Raw genomic sequence first — 16,543 nt, forward strand, 5'->3', positions numbered from 1 at the left:
TAAAGAAAAAGAATTAATTGCCCAGATGATATGTGGCTAGGGCCGACAGAGGAGAGTTCAATAGAAACCATTTATTTCTCAGAAAGAACGATCAACAGATCAAACTCTACAGATGGTGGATACAAAACTCAAAGATTCCAAACCGACCAGAGCAGTCATTGTAAATAATGGACAGCCAGATGACCAAGTAATTAATGAGTATGGGTCATATAATTAGAAAAACAGTACAATTTAGATTTCAGAGTAGCAGCCGTGTTAGTCTGTATCCGCAAAAAGAAAGGAGGACTTGTGGCACCTTAGAGACTAACAAATTTATTTGAGCATAAACTTTCGTGAGCTACAGCTCACTTCATCGGATGCATGAAATGAGCTGTAGCTCACGAAAGCTTATGCTCAAATAAATTTGTTAGTCTCTAAGCCCTGGTCTACACTAGGACTTTAGGTCGAATTTAGCAGCATTAAATCGATGTAAACCTGCACCCGTCCACACGATGAAGTCCTTTATTTCGACTTAAAGGGCTCTTAAAATCGATTTCCTTACTCCACCCCTGACAAGCGGATTAGCGCTTAAATCGGCCTTGCCGGGTCGAATTTGGGGTACTGTGGACACAATTCGACGGTATTGGCCTCCGGGAGCTATCCCAGAGTGCTCCATTTTGACCGCTCTGGACAGCACTCTCAACTCAGATGCACTGGCCAGGTAGACAGGAAAAGAACCGCGAACTTTTGAATCTCATTTCCTGTTTGGCCAGCGTGGCAAGCTGCAGGTGACCATGCAGAGCTCATCAGCAGAGGTGACCATGATGGAGTCTCAGAATCGCAAAAGAGCTCCAGCATGGACCGAACGGGAGGTACGGGATCTGATCGCTGTATGGGGAGAGGAATCCGTGCTATCTGAACTCCGTTCCAGTTTTCGAAATGCCAAAACCTTTGTCAAGATCTCCCAGGGCATGAAGGACAGAGGCCATAACAGGGACCCGAAGCAGTGCCGCGTGAAACTGAAGGAGCTGAGGCAAGCCTACCAGAAAACCAGAGAGGCGAACGGCCGCTCCGGGTCAGAGCCCCAAACATGCCGCTTCTATGATGAGCTGCATGCCATTTTAGGGGGTTCAGCCACCACTACCCCAGCCGTGTTGTTTGACTCCTTCAATGGAGATGGAGGCAATACGGAAGCAGGTTTTGGGGACGAAGAAGATGATGATGAGGAGGAGGTTGTAGATAGCTCACAGCAAGCAAGCGGAGAAACCGGTTTTCCCGACAGCCAGGAACTGTTTCTCACCCTGGACCTGGAGCCAGTACCCCCTGAACCCACCCAAGGCTGCCTCCTGGACCCAGCAGGCGGAGAAGGGACCTCCGGTGAGTGTACCTTTTAAAATACTATACATGGTTTAAAAGCAAGCATGTGAAAGGATTACTCTGCCCTGGCATTCGCGGCTCTCCTGGATATACTCCCAAAGCCTTTGCAAAAGGTTTCTGGGGAGGGCAGACTTATTGCGTCCTTCATGGTAGGACACTATACCACTCCAGGCCAGTAACACGTACTCGGGAATCATTGTACAACAAAGCATTGCAGTGTATGTTTGCTGGCGTTCAAGCAACATCCGTTCATGTGTTATCCTCAGGAGAGTGAGATATAATCCATGGTCACCTGGTTGAAATAGGGTGCTTTTCTTCAGGGGACACTCAGAGGAGCCCATTCCTGCTGGGCTGTTTGCCTGCGGCTGAACAGAAATGTTCCCCGCTGTTAGCCACAGGGAGGGGGGAGGGTTGAGGGGGTAGCCACGCGGTGGGGGGAGGCAAAATGCGACCTTGTAACGAAAGCACATGTGCTATGTATGTAATGTTAACAGCAAGGTTTACCCTGAAAGACTGTAGCCAGTGTTTTATAAAATGTGTCTTTTTAAATACCGCTGTCCCTTTTCTTTTCTCCACCAGCTGCATGTGTTTCAATGATCACAGGATCTTCTCCTTCCCAGAGGCTAGTGAAGATTAGAAAGAAAAAAAAACGCACTCGAGATGAAATGTTCTCCGAGCTCATGCTGTCCTCCCACACTGACAGAGCACAGACGAATGCGTGGAGGCAAATAATGTCAGACTGCAGGAAAGCACAAAATGACCAGGAGGAGAGGTGGCGGGCTGAAGAGAGTAAGTGGCGGGCTGAAGAGAGGGCTGAAGCTCGAATGTGGCGACAGCGTGATGAGAGGAGGCAGGATTCAATGCTGAGGCTGCTGGAGGACCAAACCAGTATGCTCCAGTGTATGGTTGAGCTGCAGCAAAGGCAGCTGGAGCACAGACTGCCACTACAGCCCCTGTGTAACCAACCGCCCTCCTCCCCAAGTTCCATAGCCTCCACACCCAGACGCCCAAGAACGCGGTGGGGGGGCCACCGGCCAACCAGCCACTCCACCACAGAGGATTGCCCCAAAAAAAGAAGGCTGTCATTCAATAAATTTTAAAGTTGTAAACTTTTAAAGTGCTGTGTGGCATTTTCCTTCCCTCCTCCACCACCCCTCCTGGGCTACCTTGGTAGTCATCCCCCTATTTGTGTGATGAATGAATAAAGAATGCATGAATGTGAAGCAACAATGACTTTATTGCCTCTGCAAGAGGTGATCAAAGGGAGGAGGGGAGGGTGGTTAGCTTACAAGGAAGTAGAGTGAACCAAGGGGCGGGGGGTTTCATCAAGGAGAAACAAACAGAACTTTCACACCGTAGCCTGGCCAGTCATGAAACTGGTTTTCAAAGCCTCTCTGATGCGTACCGCACCCTCCTGTGCTCTTCTAACCGCCCTGGTGTCTGGCTGCACGTAACCAGCAGCCAGGCGATTTGCCTCAACCTCCCACCCCGCCATAAACGTCTCCCCCTTACTCTCACAGATATTGTGGAGCACACAGCAAGCAGTAATAACAGTGGGAATATTGGTTTCGCTGAGGTCTAACCGAGTCAGTAAACTGCGCCAGCGCGCCTTTAAACGTCCAAATGCACATTCTACCACCATTCTGCACTTGCTCAGCCTGTAGTTGAACAGCTCCTGACTGCTGTCCAGGCTGCCTGTGTACGGCTTCATGAGCCATGGCATTAAGGGGTAGGCTGGGTCCCCAAGGATACATATAGGCATTTCAACATCACCAACAGTTATTTTCTGGTCTGGGAATAAAGTCCCTTCTTGAAGCTTTTGAAACAGACCAGAGTTCCTGAAGATGCGAGCGTCATGTACCTTTCCCGGCCATCCCACGTTGATGTTGGTGAAACGTCCCTTGTGATCCACCAGAGCTTGCAGCACTATTGAAAAGTACCCCTTGCGGTTTATGTACTCGCCGGCTTGGTGCTCCGGTGCCAAGATAGGGATATGGGTTCCGTCTATGGCCCCACCACAGTTAGGGAATCCCATTGCAGCAAAGCCATCCACTATGACCTGCACATTTCCCAAGGTCACTACCCTTGATATCAGCAGATCTTTGATTGCGTGGGCTACTTGCATCACAGCAGCCCCCACAGTAGATTTGCCCACTCCAAATTGATTCCCAACTGACCGGTAGCTGTCTGGCGTTGCAAGCTTCCACAGGGCTATCGCCACTCGCTTCTCAACTGTGAGGGCTGTTCTCATCTTGGTATTCATGCGCTTCAGGGCAGGGGAAAGCAAGTCACAAAGTTCCATGAAAGTGCCCTTACGCATGCGAAAGTTTCGCAGCCACTGGGAATCGTCCCAGACCTGCAACACTATGCGGTCCCACCAGTCTGTGCTGGTTTCCCGAGCCCAGAATCGGCGTTCCACAGCATGAACCTGCCCCATTAGCACCATTATGCATGCATTGGCAGGGCCCATGCTTTCAGAGAAATCTGTGTCCATGTCCTGATCACTCACGTGACCGCGCTGACGTCGCCTCCTCGCCCGGTAGCGCTTTGCCAGGTTCTGGTGCTGCATATACTGCTGGATAATGCGTGTGGTGTTTAATGTGCTCCTAATTGCCAAAGTGAGCTGAGCGGACTCCATGCTTGCCTTGGTATGGCGTCCGCACAGAAAAAAGGCGCGGAATGATTGTCTGCCGTTGCTCTGACGGAGGGAGGGGCGACTGACGACACGGCTTACAGGGTTGGCTTCAGGAGGCTAAAATCCACAAAGGGGGTGGCTTTACATCAAGGAGTAGTTCAGGCAGGACTTCACGGAGGGTTCCAATAAGAAATGGTGCACCTAAGTTATTGTTCTTATTGGAACAAGGAGGTTAGCCTGGCCTCTGATTGATACATGGCTAGATCTACCTCGCTGCACCTTCTCTGTGAGTGACTGCAGTGTGACCTAGAGGAATGATTCCCCTAGACAGGGGAGGAGGCAAATGAGTACAAACAAATCTGGTCTATTTCTTGTTTTGATCCACTCCATCTATCTTTTACATCTTTGGCTGGCAGCAGATGGTGCAGAAGGACATATTGCCTGCCTGCTCACCATAAGACGGTTCAATAGGACTGACTGCCGGACTAAAAAAAATGACCTGGTCAAGTCACTAAAAATTTAGTCCCTGCGCCCATGTCTGCCCAGGCGCTCCTGATCACACAGGCGACCAGGAGTACCTCGGACATGACGAGGACGGCTACCAGTCGTATTGTATCGTCTGCTGCCACAAGGCAATGGGTTGCTGCTACTGTGTAGCAATGCCGTGCCACGTCTGCCAGCACCCAGGAGACATACGGTGACGGTTACCTGAGCGGGCTCCATGCTTGCGGTGGTATGGCGTCCGCACAGGTAACTCAGGAAAAAAGGCGCTAAACAATTGTCTGCCCTTGCTTTCACGGAGGGAGGGAGGGAAGGGGGGGACTGACGATATGTACCCAGAACCACCCGCGACAATGTTTCAGCCCCATCAGGCATTGGGATCTCAACCCAGAATTCCAATGGGCAGCGGAGACTGCGGGAACTGTGGGATAGCTACCCACAGTGCAACGCTCCGGAAGTCGACTCTAGCCTCGGTACTGTGGAAGCACTCCGCCGAGTTAATGCACTTAATGCACTTCTGTGGGGACACACACACTCGAATATATAAAACCGATTTCTAAAAAACCGACTTCTATAAATTCGACCTTATTCCGTAGTGTAGACATACCCTAAGGTGCCACAAGTCCTCCTTTTCTTAGTACAATTTAGAGACACTTAAAAGACTGATCCATACTGAACTTTAAAGATATCATAAATTTTGTAAATGGTAGGGACGTAAAACTTAAAGGGGGAGATGTAATGGAATACTCAACTGTATTGCACTATTCAGCCACTAGGTGGTGACATGTGTAACATAACTTATCTGAGCATACAACAGATATACCTGGCAGTGCATTAAAGGATCTTACAGAGAACACACTGTAGTATCTCTCTCTACAATGGAAGCTGGGTAGCCAATCCATATCTGGTGCAAGAGTCTGACCTGAAATCTACCAGGTATGAGCAGTGCATGACACAGGGAGGGGTGAAAGAGAGAAGGAAAAGGCCTGAGCAATATAGCTTTGGTGTGGGCTGGAGGCTCAGTGTAAGAGTCAGCTGTTAGAGGCCTCTGGTCAGGGGCTTCTAGTGAAGGAGGAAGTAAGGAGGCCCCCTGTTCCACCTGGTGCCGTCAGGGTAAAAACTGGTGAGTCCTATGGAGGGCTAAAGGAGATTGATTATGCCTACAGAAAGAGAAGAATCAGAGAAGCTCAGGAGGGACAAATGTCCCACCAGGGGAAATGGAGGAAGGGATGGGGAAGGCTCTACTTGGGATTGAGCTGGGCTTGCACCAACAGAGCAGCCAAACAACTGCACCCAGGGAAGGCCAGATGGTTGCTTGGCTGCACTGGACTCTCCAGAAGCGATGGACCCATGGGAGCTAGCTACAGGGCTATGACACCTCAGTGATCCATCCGTGCTGGGAGCCAGAGAGCCACAAGGGGGAGACAGTGACTTGAGATGAGAGGGGAAACTGAGGCAGATGCGTGACTGGAAGCCATGGAAGGCAAAGCCATCATGTCACAGGGCCCATTTACAATAAATACAGTGGAGTTCTCTGGCCTATTTGGAGTCCTGTCTGCAAACTGCACCTGGGACTGGAGTTTTTATGACACTCATCACTACAGTGGGTGAATGCTCCATGAACACTCATGAGTTTATTTTCACAATGCCCCTGTGAGGGGAGGGGGTCTGACCCCATTTTACACATGGGGCACTGAGGCAAACAGGCCCAGATCCACAAAGAGGCTTTGGCATCTGTGTATATAAATCTCCCCACTGTATTTTCCACTGAATGCATCCGATGAAGTGAGCTGTAGCTCATGAAAGCTTATGCTCAAATAAATTTGTTAGTCTCTAAGGTGCCACAAGTCCTCCTTTTCTTTTTAGGAACACACTGCAATCCACAAAGCTGAGTTTGGCACCCCAGGTCCCTGTACAATGAAGCCAGCACGCTAGGCTGGAAGCCACCAAAATTATCCAATCAGAGATGCCAAACAGAGAGGTGTGTGCTAAGCCCTTCCCCTCTCATGGAGGTAGGTGCCTATCTCTGCTTGTGCTCCACACCCAGGAACCCCTCTCCTGGAGTCAGACAGCTCAGGTGCCAAAGTAGTTCTTTGTGAGAATGAGTTAGGGACCTGCCTCACTTCGCACAAAATGACAAGAGGTGGCAGTGCTCACTGTATAACTTCTAATCTAGGGGTTAGAGCACTCACCTGGGATGTGGGTGCCCCAGGTTTGACTCCCCCCTCTGCCTGGTGGGGAAAAGGGGTTTGACTAAGGGTTTCCCATGTTAAAGGTGAATGCTCTAGCCACTGAACCACGGTGATGTAGAGCTTGATCAGTCTCTCCAGCTGAAGCTGTTCTAGGATGTATAAATAATTAAATAGTCACTAGAGCAGGGGGACTTGATCCTGCATCTCTCCCCTCCCAGGTGGGTCCCCTAACCACTGGGCTAGAGAGACAGTCTCATTCTCTTTGGCCCACCTCCTCCTCTGGCCAGATTTTGAAATGCACCCAATCCAGTAGGCAGCCTCTGAGCATGCCTCTTGACCGGGTCCCACATGTGTGTTAGGCAGACAAATGCCGGTCATTAATGATCTGGATCATGGGATGGATAGCACCCTCAGCAAGTTCGTGGATGACACTATGCTGGGGGGAGAGGTAGATAAACTGGAGGGTAGGGAGATGATCCGGAGCGACCTAGACAAATTGGAGGATTGGGCCAAAAGAAATCTGATGAGTTTCAACAAGGACAAGTGAGGAGTCCTGCACTTAGGATGGAAGAATCCCATGCACTGCTACAGGCTGGGGACCGACTGGCTAACCGGTAGTTCTGCAGAAAAGGACCTTGGGATTACAGTGGACGAGAAGCTATATATGAGTCCACAGTGTGTCCTTGTTGCCAAGAAGGCTAATGACATATTGGGCTGCATTAGTAGGAGCATTGCCAGCAGATCACGGGAAGTGATTATTCCCCTCTATTCGGCACTTGTGAGGCCACATCTGGAGTTTGTGGACAAATTGGAGAGAGTCCAGCGGAGGGCAACTAAAACGATTAGGGGGCTGGGACACATGACTTATGAGGAGAGGCAGAGGGAACCGGGCTTATTTAATCTGCAGAAGAGAAGAGTGAGGGGGGATTTGATAGCAGCCTTCAACTACCTGAAGTGGGGATTCCAAAAAGGATGGAGCTCGGTGGTGGCAGATGACAGAACAAGGAGCAATGGTCTCAAGTTGCAGTGGGAGAGGTCTAGGTTGGATATTAGGAAAAACTATTTCATTAGGAGGGTGGTGTAGCACTGGAATGGGTTACCTAGGGAGGTGGTGGAATCTCCATCTTTAGAGGTTTTTAAGGCCCAGCTTGACAAAGCCCTGGCTGGGATGATTTAGTTGGGGTTGGTCCTGCTTTGAGCAGGACGTTGGACTAGATGACCTCCTGAGGTCTCTTCCAACCCTAATCTTCTATGTTTTTATGGTTTGTGGATTGCTCTGGGGCTTAGGCAGGAGACAGGTGTTTGGATGCTTGGAGGAAGGTACCGGTGCTCATGCCAGGAGGCAGAAACATGGACACCGAGGGAACTTTTACTCTGAAAACTTAAGCACTGAGTGAGGTTAGGTGCCTACAGAGTTTGGTGGGAGTTCTGTGGAGCTCAATGGAGGCTAAAACTAGGACTTAGGTGCCTAAACCCCAGCCTTAGGTGCCTAAGTACTTTTGTGGATCTGGGCCAAAGAGACTAAGGCCAGAGTGTACTAATTTAGGGTGTCCAACATGAGATGCTTAGGACGTGACTTTTCAGAGTGCTTAGCATTATGTAGTGCTCTATGTGTTCAAAGCACAGCTCCATTACAGTGGACCACCAGACCTTCTGTAGTTAAGGTTTAAACCAGCTTTCTGTTTAAGGCTCAGCTTTTCTATGTTTTCTAAAATTGGCATGTTTCCTCGGATTACCTTGAAATTGACTTCATTTGCAGCTGTGAGTGTTCAGCTCTAGTACAAATCAGGTGGGCACCCAGAAAATAAGAAACAATTAGTGACCACCTGTGAAAGGCTTGATTCAAGTGATTTGCCCAGCATCACATGGGAACTCTGTGGCAGAGGCAGGGATAGAATCCAGTTCTTCAGGGTATCATGCAACTGCCCTACCTATGAGACCACCCTTTCTTTTTTGGCACTCCACTGTCTCACTACAAACCTGCCAGCTTCTGCAAACAAATAAGGCTGGGTCCTGAAAACAACAGTCTCCTTCCTGACACAACCCTGATTCATCCCCAGAGCAGGTCCTGCCTGTGAACTGAATGAGGCCGGGATGAAAAAATAGTATGTGATCATGTAATTGAAAACTGCAAACACACAAGGGGGCCTAATTAAGGCTGTACAAGCATCCCTAATTCTGGCATTTCCTAGCTTCTGAACTAGGAGTTTGAATTTGTGACCTTAATAATGTGCCTTTAATGTGTTTTGTGTGTGTAATTTTCTCATTCTTTAAACAAAGCAAATTAAAAAATAGAAATTCTTTTATGTGGTGTCAGATTGGCACCCACGTGGGCCATCAGCAGGGCTGGAACCTTTAGCTCCACCACACAGACCTCTGCCACTTGAACTAATGGAAACAATAAGGAGTCCGATGGCACTTAAAGACTAACAGATTTATTTGAGCATAAGCTTTTGAGGGTAAAAACCCCACTTCTTCAGATGCATGGAGTGAAAATTACAGATGCAGACATAAATATACTCACACATGAAGAGAAGGGAGAACCAGTGTTGACAGGGCCAATTCGATCAGGGTGGATGTAGTCCAGTCCCAACAATAGATGAGGAGGTGTCAATTCCATGAGAGGCAAAGCTGCTTCTGTAATGAGCCAGCCACCCCCAGTCACTATTAAAGCCCAAATTAATGGTGTTAAATTTGCAAATGAATTTTAGTTCTGCTGTTTCTCTCTGAAGTCTGTTTCTGAAGTTTTTTTGTTCAGGTATAGCTACTTTCAAATCTGTTATAGAATGTCCAGGAAGATTGAAGTGTTCTCCCACTGGCTTTTGTATGTTACCATTCCTGATGTCCGATTTGTGTCCACCATCAACCTCAGCCTGGACGAGTCCACACAAGAGATCCATTTCCTGGACACTACAGTGCAAATAAGTGATGGTCACATAAACACCACCCTATACCGGAAACCTCCTGACGGCTATACTTACCTACATGCCTCCAGCTTCCATCCAGGACACATCACACGGTCCATTGTCTACAGCCAAGCCCTAAGATACAACCGAATTTGCTCCAATCCCACAGACAGAGACAAACACCTATAAGATCTTTATCAAGCATTCTTAAAACTACAGTACCCACCTGGGGAAGTGAGGAAACAGATTGACAGAGTGAGACGGGTACCCAGAAATCACCTACTACAGGACAGGCCCCACAAGGAAAATAACAGAACACCACTGGCCATCATGTACAGCCCCCAGCTAAAACCTCTCCAGCACATTATCAATGATCTACAATCTATCCTGGAAAACGATCCCTCACTCTCCCAGACCTTGGGAGACAGGCCAGTCTTCACTTACAGACAGCCCCCCAACCTGAAGCAAATACTCACCAGCAATTACACACCACACCACAGAAACGCTAACCCAAGAACCAATCCCTGTAGCAAACCTTATTGCCTACTCTGTCCCCATATCTACTCTAGCGACACCATCAGAGTACCCAACCACATCAGCCACACCATCAGAGGCTCATTCACCTGCACATCTACCAATGTGATATATGCCATCATGTGCCAGCAATGCCCCTCTGCCATGTACATTGGCCAAACCGGACAATCCCTACGTAAAAGAAGAAATGGACACAAATCGGACATCAGGAATGGTAACATACAAAAGCCAGTGGGAGAACACTTCAATCTTCCTGGACATTCTATAACAGATTTGAAAGTAGCTATACTTGAACAAAAAAACTTCAGAAACAGATTTCAAAGAGAAACAGCAGAACTAAAATTCATTTGCAAATTTAACACCATTAACACTAAAGGTTATGCTCAAATAAATTCGTTAGTCTTTAAGGTGCCACTGGACTCCTTGTTGTTTTTATGGATACAGACTAACACGGCTACCCCCTGATACTTGAACTAATGGAGTAACTGACAGCAGTAGTAGGTTGTCATTCTCTATGTGGACGAGCAATAGAAGGGGATGAGACGCTTAGGCAATGGGTTCTATAGATATGTGCTGACAGCAGAGGAATGACAAGACTCAAGAATCTTGGGTTTCATTCCAGGCTGCGGAATTGCCCCCAGGCTTGATCCCTTTTGGCCTGTCCCCACCAGCATGTCTCTGTCCATGTCTTGTCTCCCTCTCACCCTGTCCCATTTTCCTCATCTAGTCACTCCTAATCTCCATCCCTCATGCTTCTCACCCCAGTCCCTTTGCCCAACCAGTCCCAATCCCATTTCCTGCCCCAGCTTTTTGTCAATCAATCTCTTACCCCTCTGCATCTCAAATCATCTGCTCATGTTCTCCATCCCTGCCAGTGGCTTCCAGTCTCAGTCCCAGAGCTCTTCATCCAATTTCAGCCCTTCCTTGACCGCTGGCTCTTTGTGCCTGTCCCCCGCCCACACCTCTAACTCCTTGCCCTGGACTCTGTGCTCAGACACTCTCAATTCTCCCCCATACCCCAGTTTCTCATTATTGCTGTTTCTTATCCTCCCCTCACAATTTCCCAATACCAACTCCTGCTCTCCCATTCCCACACAGCTCCTTGTCTGATCTGAGTCCAGATGTGGAAATTTCCTCCAATATTCTTGAAAAATATTATTGAATTAAGTTTAAGCACCTTTGGAGTCCATTGTATTAAATGAAAAGTTTATGTACTATTGTAGGCCTGGGTGACAAAAAAGGGCTATAACTGAACAATGGAACAGATGAGAATGTCTTTTGGGACAATGTGTGTGAAGTGGATTTCCTGGGAAATACCTAGGGAGAGATGAATGCAAAATCCTTCCCTGCTCCCCCAGTTATGCTGTCGTTCTGCCCTGAGGAAGAGACCATAGTTTACTGATTACCTGTTCCTGGAATCTGAAGATCAAAGGCCCAGATTGTTTACAGGAAAGACTGACCTATGTATGGGGGACTGGTTCTGAAGTGAAGCTATTATGAACTTGCAACCACAGACAAACGCCTTGGTGTGATTTCAAGGAGCGACTCCTGCTGCAGCCCCTGCTGGAGTTGGGGGTGATCTCTGATCAGCTTCTTATCATGCATGTAGCTTCTTTTATTGTTTTTAAAATGTTTTCTCTGTGATGCTTTCACCTTAAGAACAAATGTGCTTGCTTAGAAAGAGCTGAGTGGTAACATATATCTTTGACAATCACGCTGTTTATAAGAGTCCTGTGGTACCTTATAGACTAACAGACGTATTGGAGCATAAGCTTTCGTGGGTGAATACCCTCTTCGTTGGATGCATGCATCCGACAAAGTGGGTATTCACCCACGAAAGTTTATGCTCCAATACGTCTGTTAGTCTATAAGGTGCCACAGGACTCTTTGCTGCTTTTACAGATCCAGACTAACATGGCTACCCCTCTGATACGCTGTTTATAGGCTCCGGAGAGACAGCCAAGCACAAACACTGGCCTGTTCAGGCCATCTGACTTGCTGGGAATACCATAGTATAGGCAAGGAACTGTGCAGCCTGGAAAAACCCCAGTCAAGAGTGGGAGAGAGACAGGTTTCCATCCAAGAGAGGTGATAGCTGAAAGCCAGAAGCCTAGAGTGGGTGCCCTGGCTGGACCACAGAGGGGAATACAGGTGCACCTGCCCTGAGCTGTGATGCCCTTATCCTGGCCCCACATCTCCATTCCCAGATCTCAGTCCCAGATTACCTGCCAACAGTCCCAGTTTCCATCCGTGCACCAGTTCCAGCTTTTGTGTTTTCTGCATTGAAGTCAGGCAGCTTCCTTCCCCATACTGCTTTGTCCCAGCAGGGGGAGCATTGAGAGCACTAGAGAGATGGTCTCCTGGCTCTTCAGTGCCCAGCTCCATCCTGGCCTGCAGTATCAATAAGCAGCAATTACAGGGAAAGTCCTTTGTAGCCCTGCATCTTTGGGCTGGCGAATCTTCAGATAATGTAGCTGCAAAGTTCTAAGTCTCTACTGAAGCTAAAAGACAGTGTTGGCACAAGAACATATGCGTATAAACTGGCCATGAACAAATTCAGGCTGGAAACTAGAAGAAAGTTTCTAGTCATCGGAAGGGTGAGGTTCTGGAACAGCCTCCCCACAGGAGTTGTGGGGGCAAACAACTGAATTAGTTTTAAGAGAGAGCTGGACAAATTGTATAACCCCATTGCTTGTGATGGTGGGGGCAGGACTCAGCAACCTTCGGGTCACTTCCAGTTTATATCTTATATGCCTAAAGCTCATGCTTCAGGGCTTTAGCCAGTTGTCTGCAGGGGTCAGGAAGTGTTTCCCCCTTCACACTCCCAATGTATTTGGTTTGTATGTTTTTGTCTCTTTCCTCTGAAGCATCAGAGATGGTCATAGCTGGAGATGGGACTCTGGATGGGGTGCTCCAGGGCTCTGAGGTGGCACTGAGTATTCTTTCTCTCGGGTGCTTGGCTGGCTGCTCACATGTTCAGGATCTAACTGATCCCCATATGTGGGGGTCAGGAAGGAATTTCTCCCAGGTCAGATTGGCAGTGTTTCACCTTCCTCTGCAGCATGGAGTCCTGGTCACTTGCTAGGATATTCTGCATATCTCTCAGGTAATCTTTTCCCTGCCATTGCAGGGGCCTCAGGCCCTGGTGCACCTCGGTTCCTCCTGTTCTCTGCCTGTGGCACATCAGCCTAGCCTCCTGTGGGCTGTGACACTTTGGTCTCATGTAGGTTGTTGGGTTTAGTGTGCAGGTGTTGGTGGCCTGTGCTATACAGGGGGTCATACTGGTTGACCTGGTGCTCCCTTCTGGCCTAAAATGCTATGACTCTATATGCAAACTCAGATTTTTCAAAGGCTTATAACTTGGCTAAATGTGGGTAAATTTCCATGGGGTTGGCAAGAGCCTACACAAAGGCTCAGCCCCCTGACAAAGTTTAATCCCTGCTCCAAAGCAGGAGGCTTCTCAGAGAAAAGGGTGCTAGAATTTTAACATGGCAAAAAAGACATCTGCTTCCATTGCCCCTTTTGGTCTGCCTGGTTAGCCGGTACTTGGGGCCTCGGGGGCTGTTTCCATTAGGAGGAGAAATTGCTGATACGAGCCAGGTGGTTTTTTTGTGCGATCCTGTTATGTACAAAGTGTGTCCACCGAGTCCTGGTTCCCTGAACATTCCCTGGTATATTTCCACAATGGTCTGTAAAGCTCCTTCCCTCTTTGCAACTGGTAAATGGTGAGGGGGCGATTTAATAGGTTGTTCTTTCCCAGTATCAGTGTTGTGCTGGACCAGTGCTGTACAACCTATATCTTTGGTGGATGGAGATCACAACCAGAAATTTGTAGACTGTCCTGCTTGCATTTAAATGTACAGCACTGCGCTGAAACAACTCCAATAGAAACTCTGGGAGTCACCATCACCCCTTTTTCCCTTATACTTTTATTCTTCTGTACCAGCATTTACTAATTCCATGGGTTCACATTTGCAACGGTGGTTCTTTTTTCTTTTAAATTTGCTGATTGTCAGAAATATTCAGCAAACGAACAGCGATCCATTCTTGCTTCAGGTCCACCAGAACTTTAGCAGGTAAAATTCCCTCAAGTTTTGTGCCTCAAAGCATGTCTTATCCATCTTCCCCTTGCTTGAAACCTACCATAGCAGAGCTGTTATTATGGTTTCTAGACAAAAACCACAGGGCTGATCCATATACCTTCACCAAGCTTTTTGCCCCTTCGGCTTGGCACCCCCCCCCCCCGCTTTCTGAACTGGGAGAGGTGCTTTCACTAGGCACTTTGATGCACAATTCTGGCCAGCCTTAAATGTATAATGATCGTTTTTGTGGCCACTTTTGTCACAATACCAGCATTTAGCTGAACTGCCTCCCTTAATGTTTGCGTTATTGCCAATTGCCCTTGTTTTACAAACTGAATTTAACAATTTTTCCAATTCTTCAAAAATGTCATGAACCAGCTTAGAAACTCCCTTTTTCTATCACGCATCTTAGACACAGAGCTGTGCTTACAGGGTTCAGGGCAATCCACTTCCATAAACTGGTGTGAAGCTACAAGGAAAGATTCAAGCTTTGTGGCAAATTCCACAGCATCTTTGACTGTCCTTGGCCTCCTTTAGCTGATCTTGATTTGCAGATCCCAGTCCCAGCTGAGCATCCATAATTTGGTCCATTGCTAATTTATCCTGGAAATTGTTATGGGTATTTGGATATGCCAGGAATGTAAATCTCCAAGGCCCTCTGCCAGTTCAGGTGGGGTCTCTTTTTCCCTCTCTCCTTAGAGCTCTTATCTATGCCTTGGAAAGCTTAGATTGATGGCTGGCTCTGAATCACATTTCAAGAGCTTGTTACCAAAGCCAGATAGGGATGGTTGGGTGCCTTAACTGTGCATTTCCATACCTGAATATGTTTGTATTTCTATAAAGTTTAACCTTAACTCTGAATCTTATGGGATTGTAATGCTTGTTTCTAGGATAATTACAATATCCTGGTAATGTTTTTTACCCTAATTCACTGATATACACACTCAATATTAACTTCATCTTAACTTAGTTTCGGCCTGGGAATTCCCTTGTTAGTTATTAACATTTTTATCCATAAACAGTAATCCTAAACCCCCAAAGATTGACACCCTGTGATATTTCTAAGGATTTGAAGATGTATAGCTTAAAATGTTAAATAATTGTTTATTTTGACTTTTGGGGCCAGATTTGACAGTGCCTTCGGGCTGATTTGTGCCACGCTGGAGTAGCACAAAGTGGCTGGAGAACAGTGACCAGTTAAACGGGGGTTACAGCTAATTGAGTAGCTGATTTTTTGGCTCCGTGCTCAGTTCTGAAGGAATCTAAAATAAAGTCAATAAGTGTCAAACTGAAACTTTCTGGAATTTTCACCAAATCAAAAAGTCAGAAGAATTTTGTTTCGTTTGGGGCAGTTTTAAACAAACGCAAAGGAGGTGAAGGGCTGGATTCCCAAAATGGTGGTGGTCCCACTGCCCCCTTCCAGCATTTACCCCAGTGATTAGGGGACTCACCTGGGAGACCCAGGTTTGAATCCCTGCTCTGGAGCAAGCATCTGAGTGTAGCTCTCCTACCTCAGTACCCTAACCACCGGGCTGGCGGGAATTCTACAGTTGGGTCTCTCTCAGTCTGTCCTGTTGAAGCTGTTCCACTTCGTATAAAATACTTGATTAGTCCTTGGGCCAGAAAACAAAGGTGAGAATGACTATTCCCTGGGGTTGGTGCACGCATGGGGCATGTGGTAGGCTGAAGTTCAAGTCTTTGCTCCAAAGCAGGAATTCAACCTGGGGTCTCCCACTAGCGAGGTAACCACTGGGCTACAGGTTAAAAAGGGAGTGGGGAGCACCTCAGTTTTGTGAATGGCTCCTAAATCCCCTTGTGAGTCTTGCCCCGCAGAATCAAGATGTTTAGTTTGGGGAATGTTCATAATGACATTTCCAAGAATTTCTCTTTTTGATTTTGCCCAAGACAATTTGCCAAAATCGATGAAACGTTTCAATCGACCCAAACCAGAATTTTTTGACCAAAACAGTTTTGGCTGAAAACTTCTGCCCAGCTCTCGGAGATGAGCAGAAAGCATCCAGAGCATGCACCCTAGTGTCTCTCCTCCTGTCGTGCCCAGACCCCAGCCCACCCTCAAATCCCACCTCTCTCCATTTCCCAGCGCACACACACACCTTCCCCATGTCCTCCCTATCGAATAGATCTAGTGCAATGAGTAGTTTTTGAAAAGAAACATTTAAGAATGTGGGTCATTTTTCATAGCTGAAAGCTTATCCTCTCCCTGAAGGCACCTCCACTATCTTCCTGACTGGATTTAGGAGACTCCCATGGGCACCCTTGTCCCACAGTGCCCTGGATATAGATACTAATATCTTATTAGGCATGCAGTCCATCCCT

At 47.6% G+C, this 16,543-nt stretch overlaps 1 protein-coding gene across 1 annotated transcript; it reads left to right on the forward strand.

The window, feature by feature from the left end:
• Nucleotides 1-560: 560 nt before the first annotated feature.
• LOC141997675 (uncharacterized) lies at nt 561-14,939 on the forward strand. The gene is made up of 3 exons (XM_074970108.1): nt 561-1,356; nt 1,936-2,374; nt 14,906-14,939. The coding sequence occupies exons 1-3, from the start codon at nt 774-776 to the stop codon at nt 14,937-14,939; spliced, it is 1,056 nt and encodes a 351-aa protein (XP_074826209.1). The 5' UTR covers nt 561-773.
• Nucleotides 14,940-16,543: the final 1,604 nt, after the last annotated feature.

Source organism: Natator depressus, chromosome 13 (assembly GCF_965152275.1).
Source record: "Natator depressus isolate rNatDep1 chromosome 13, rNatDep2.hap1, whole genome shotgun sequence".
Taxonomy (NCBI): Eukaryota; Metazoa; Chordata; order Testudines; family Cheloniidae; genus Natator; species Natator depressus.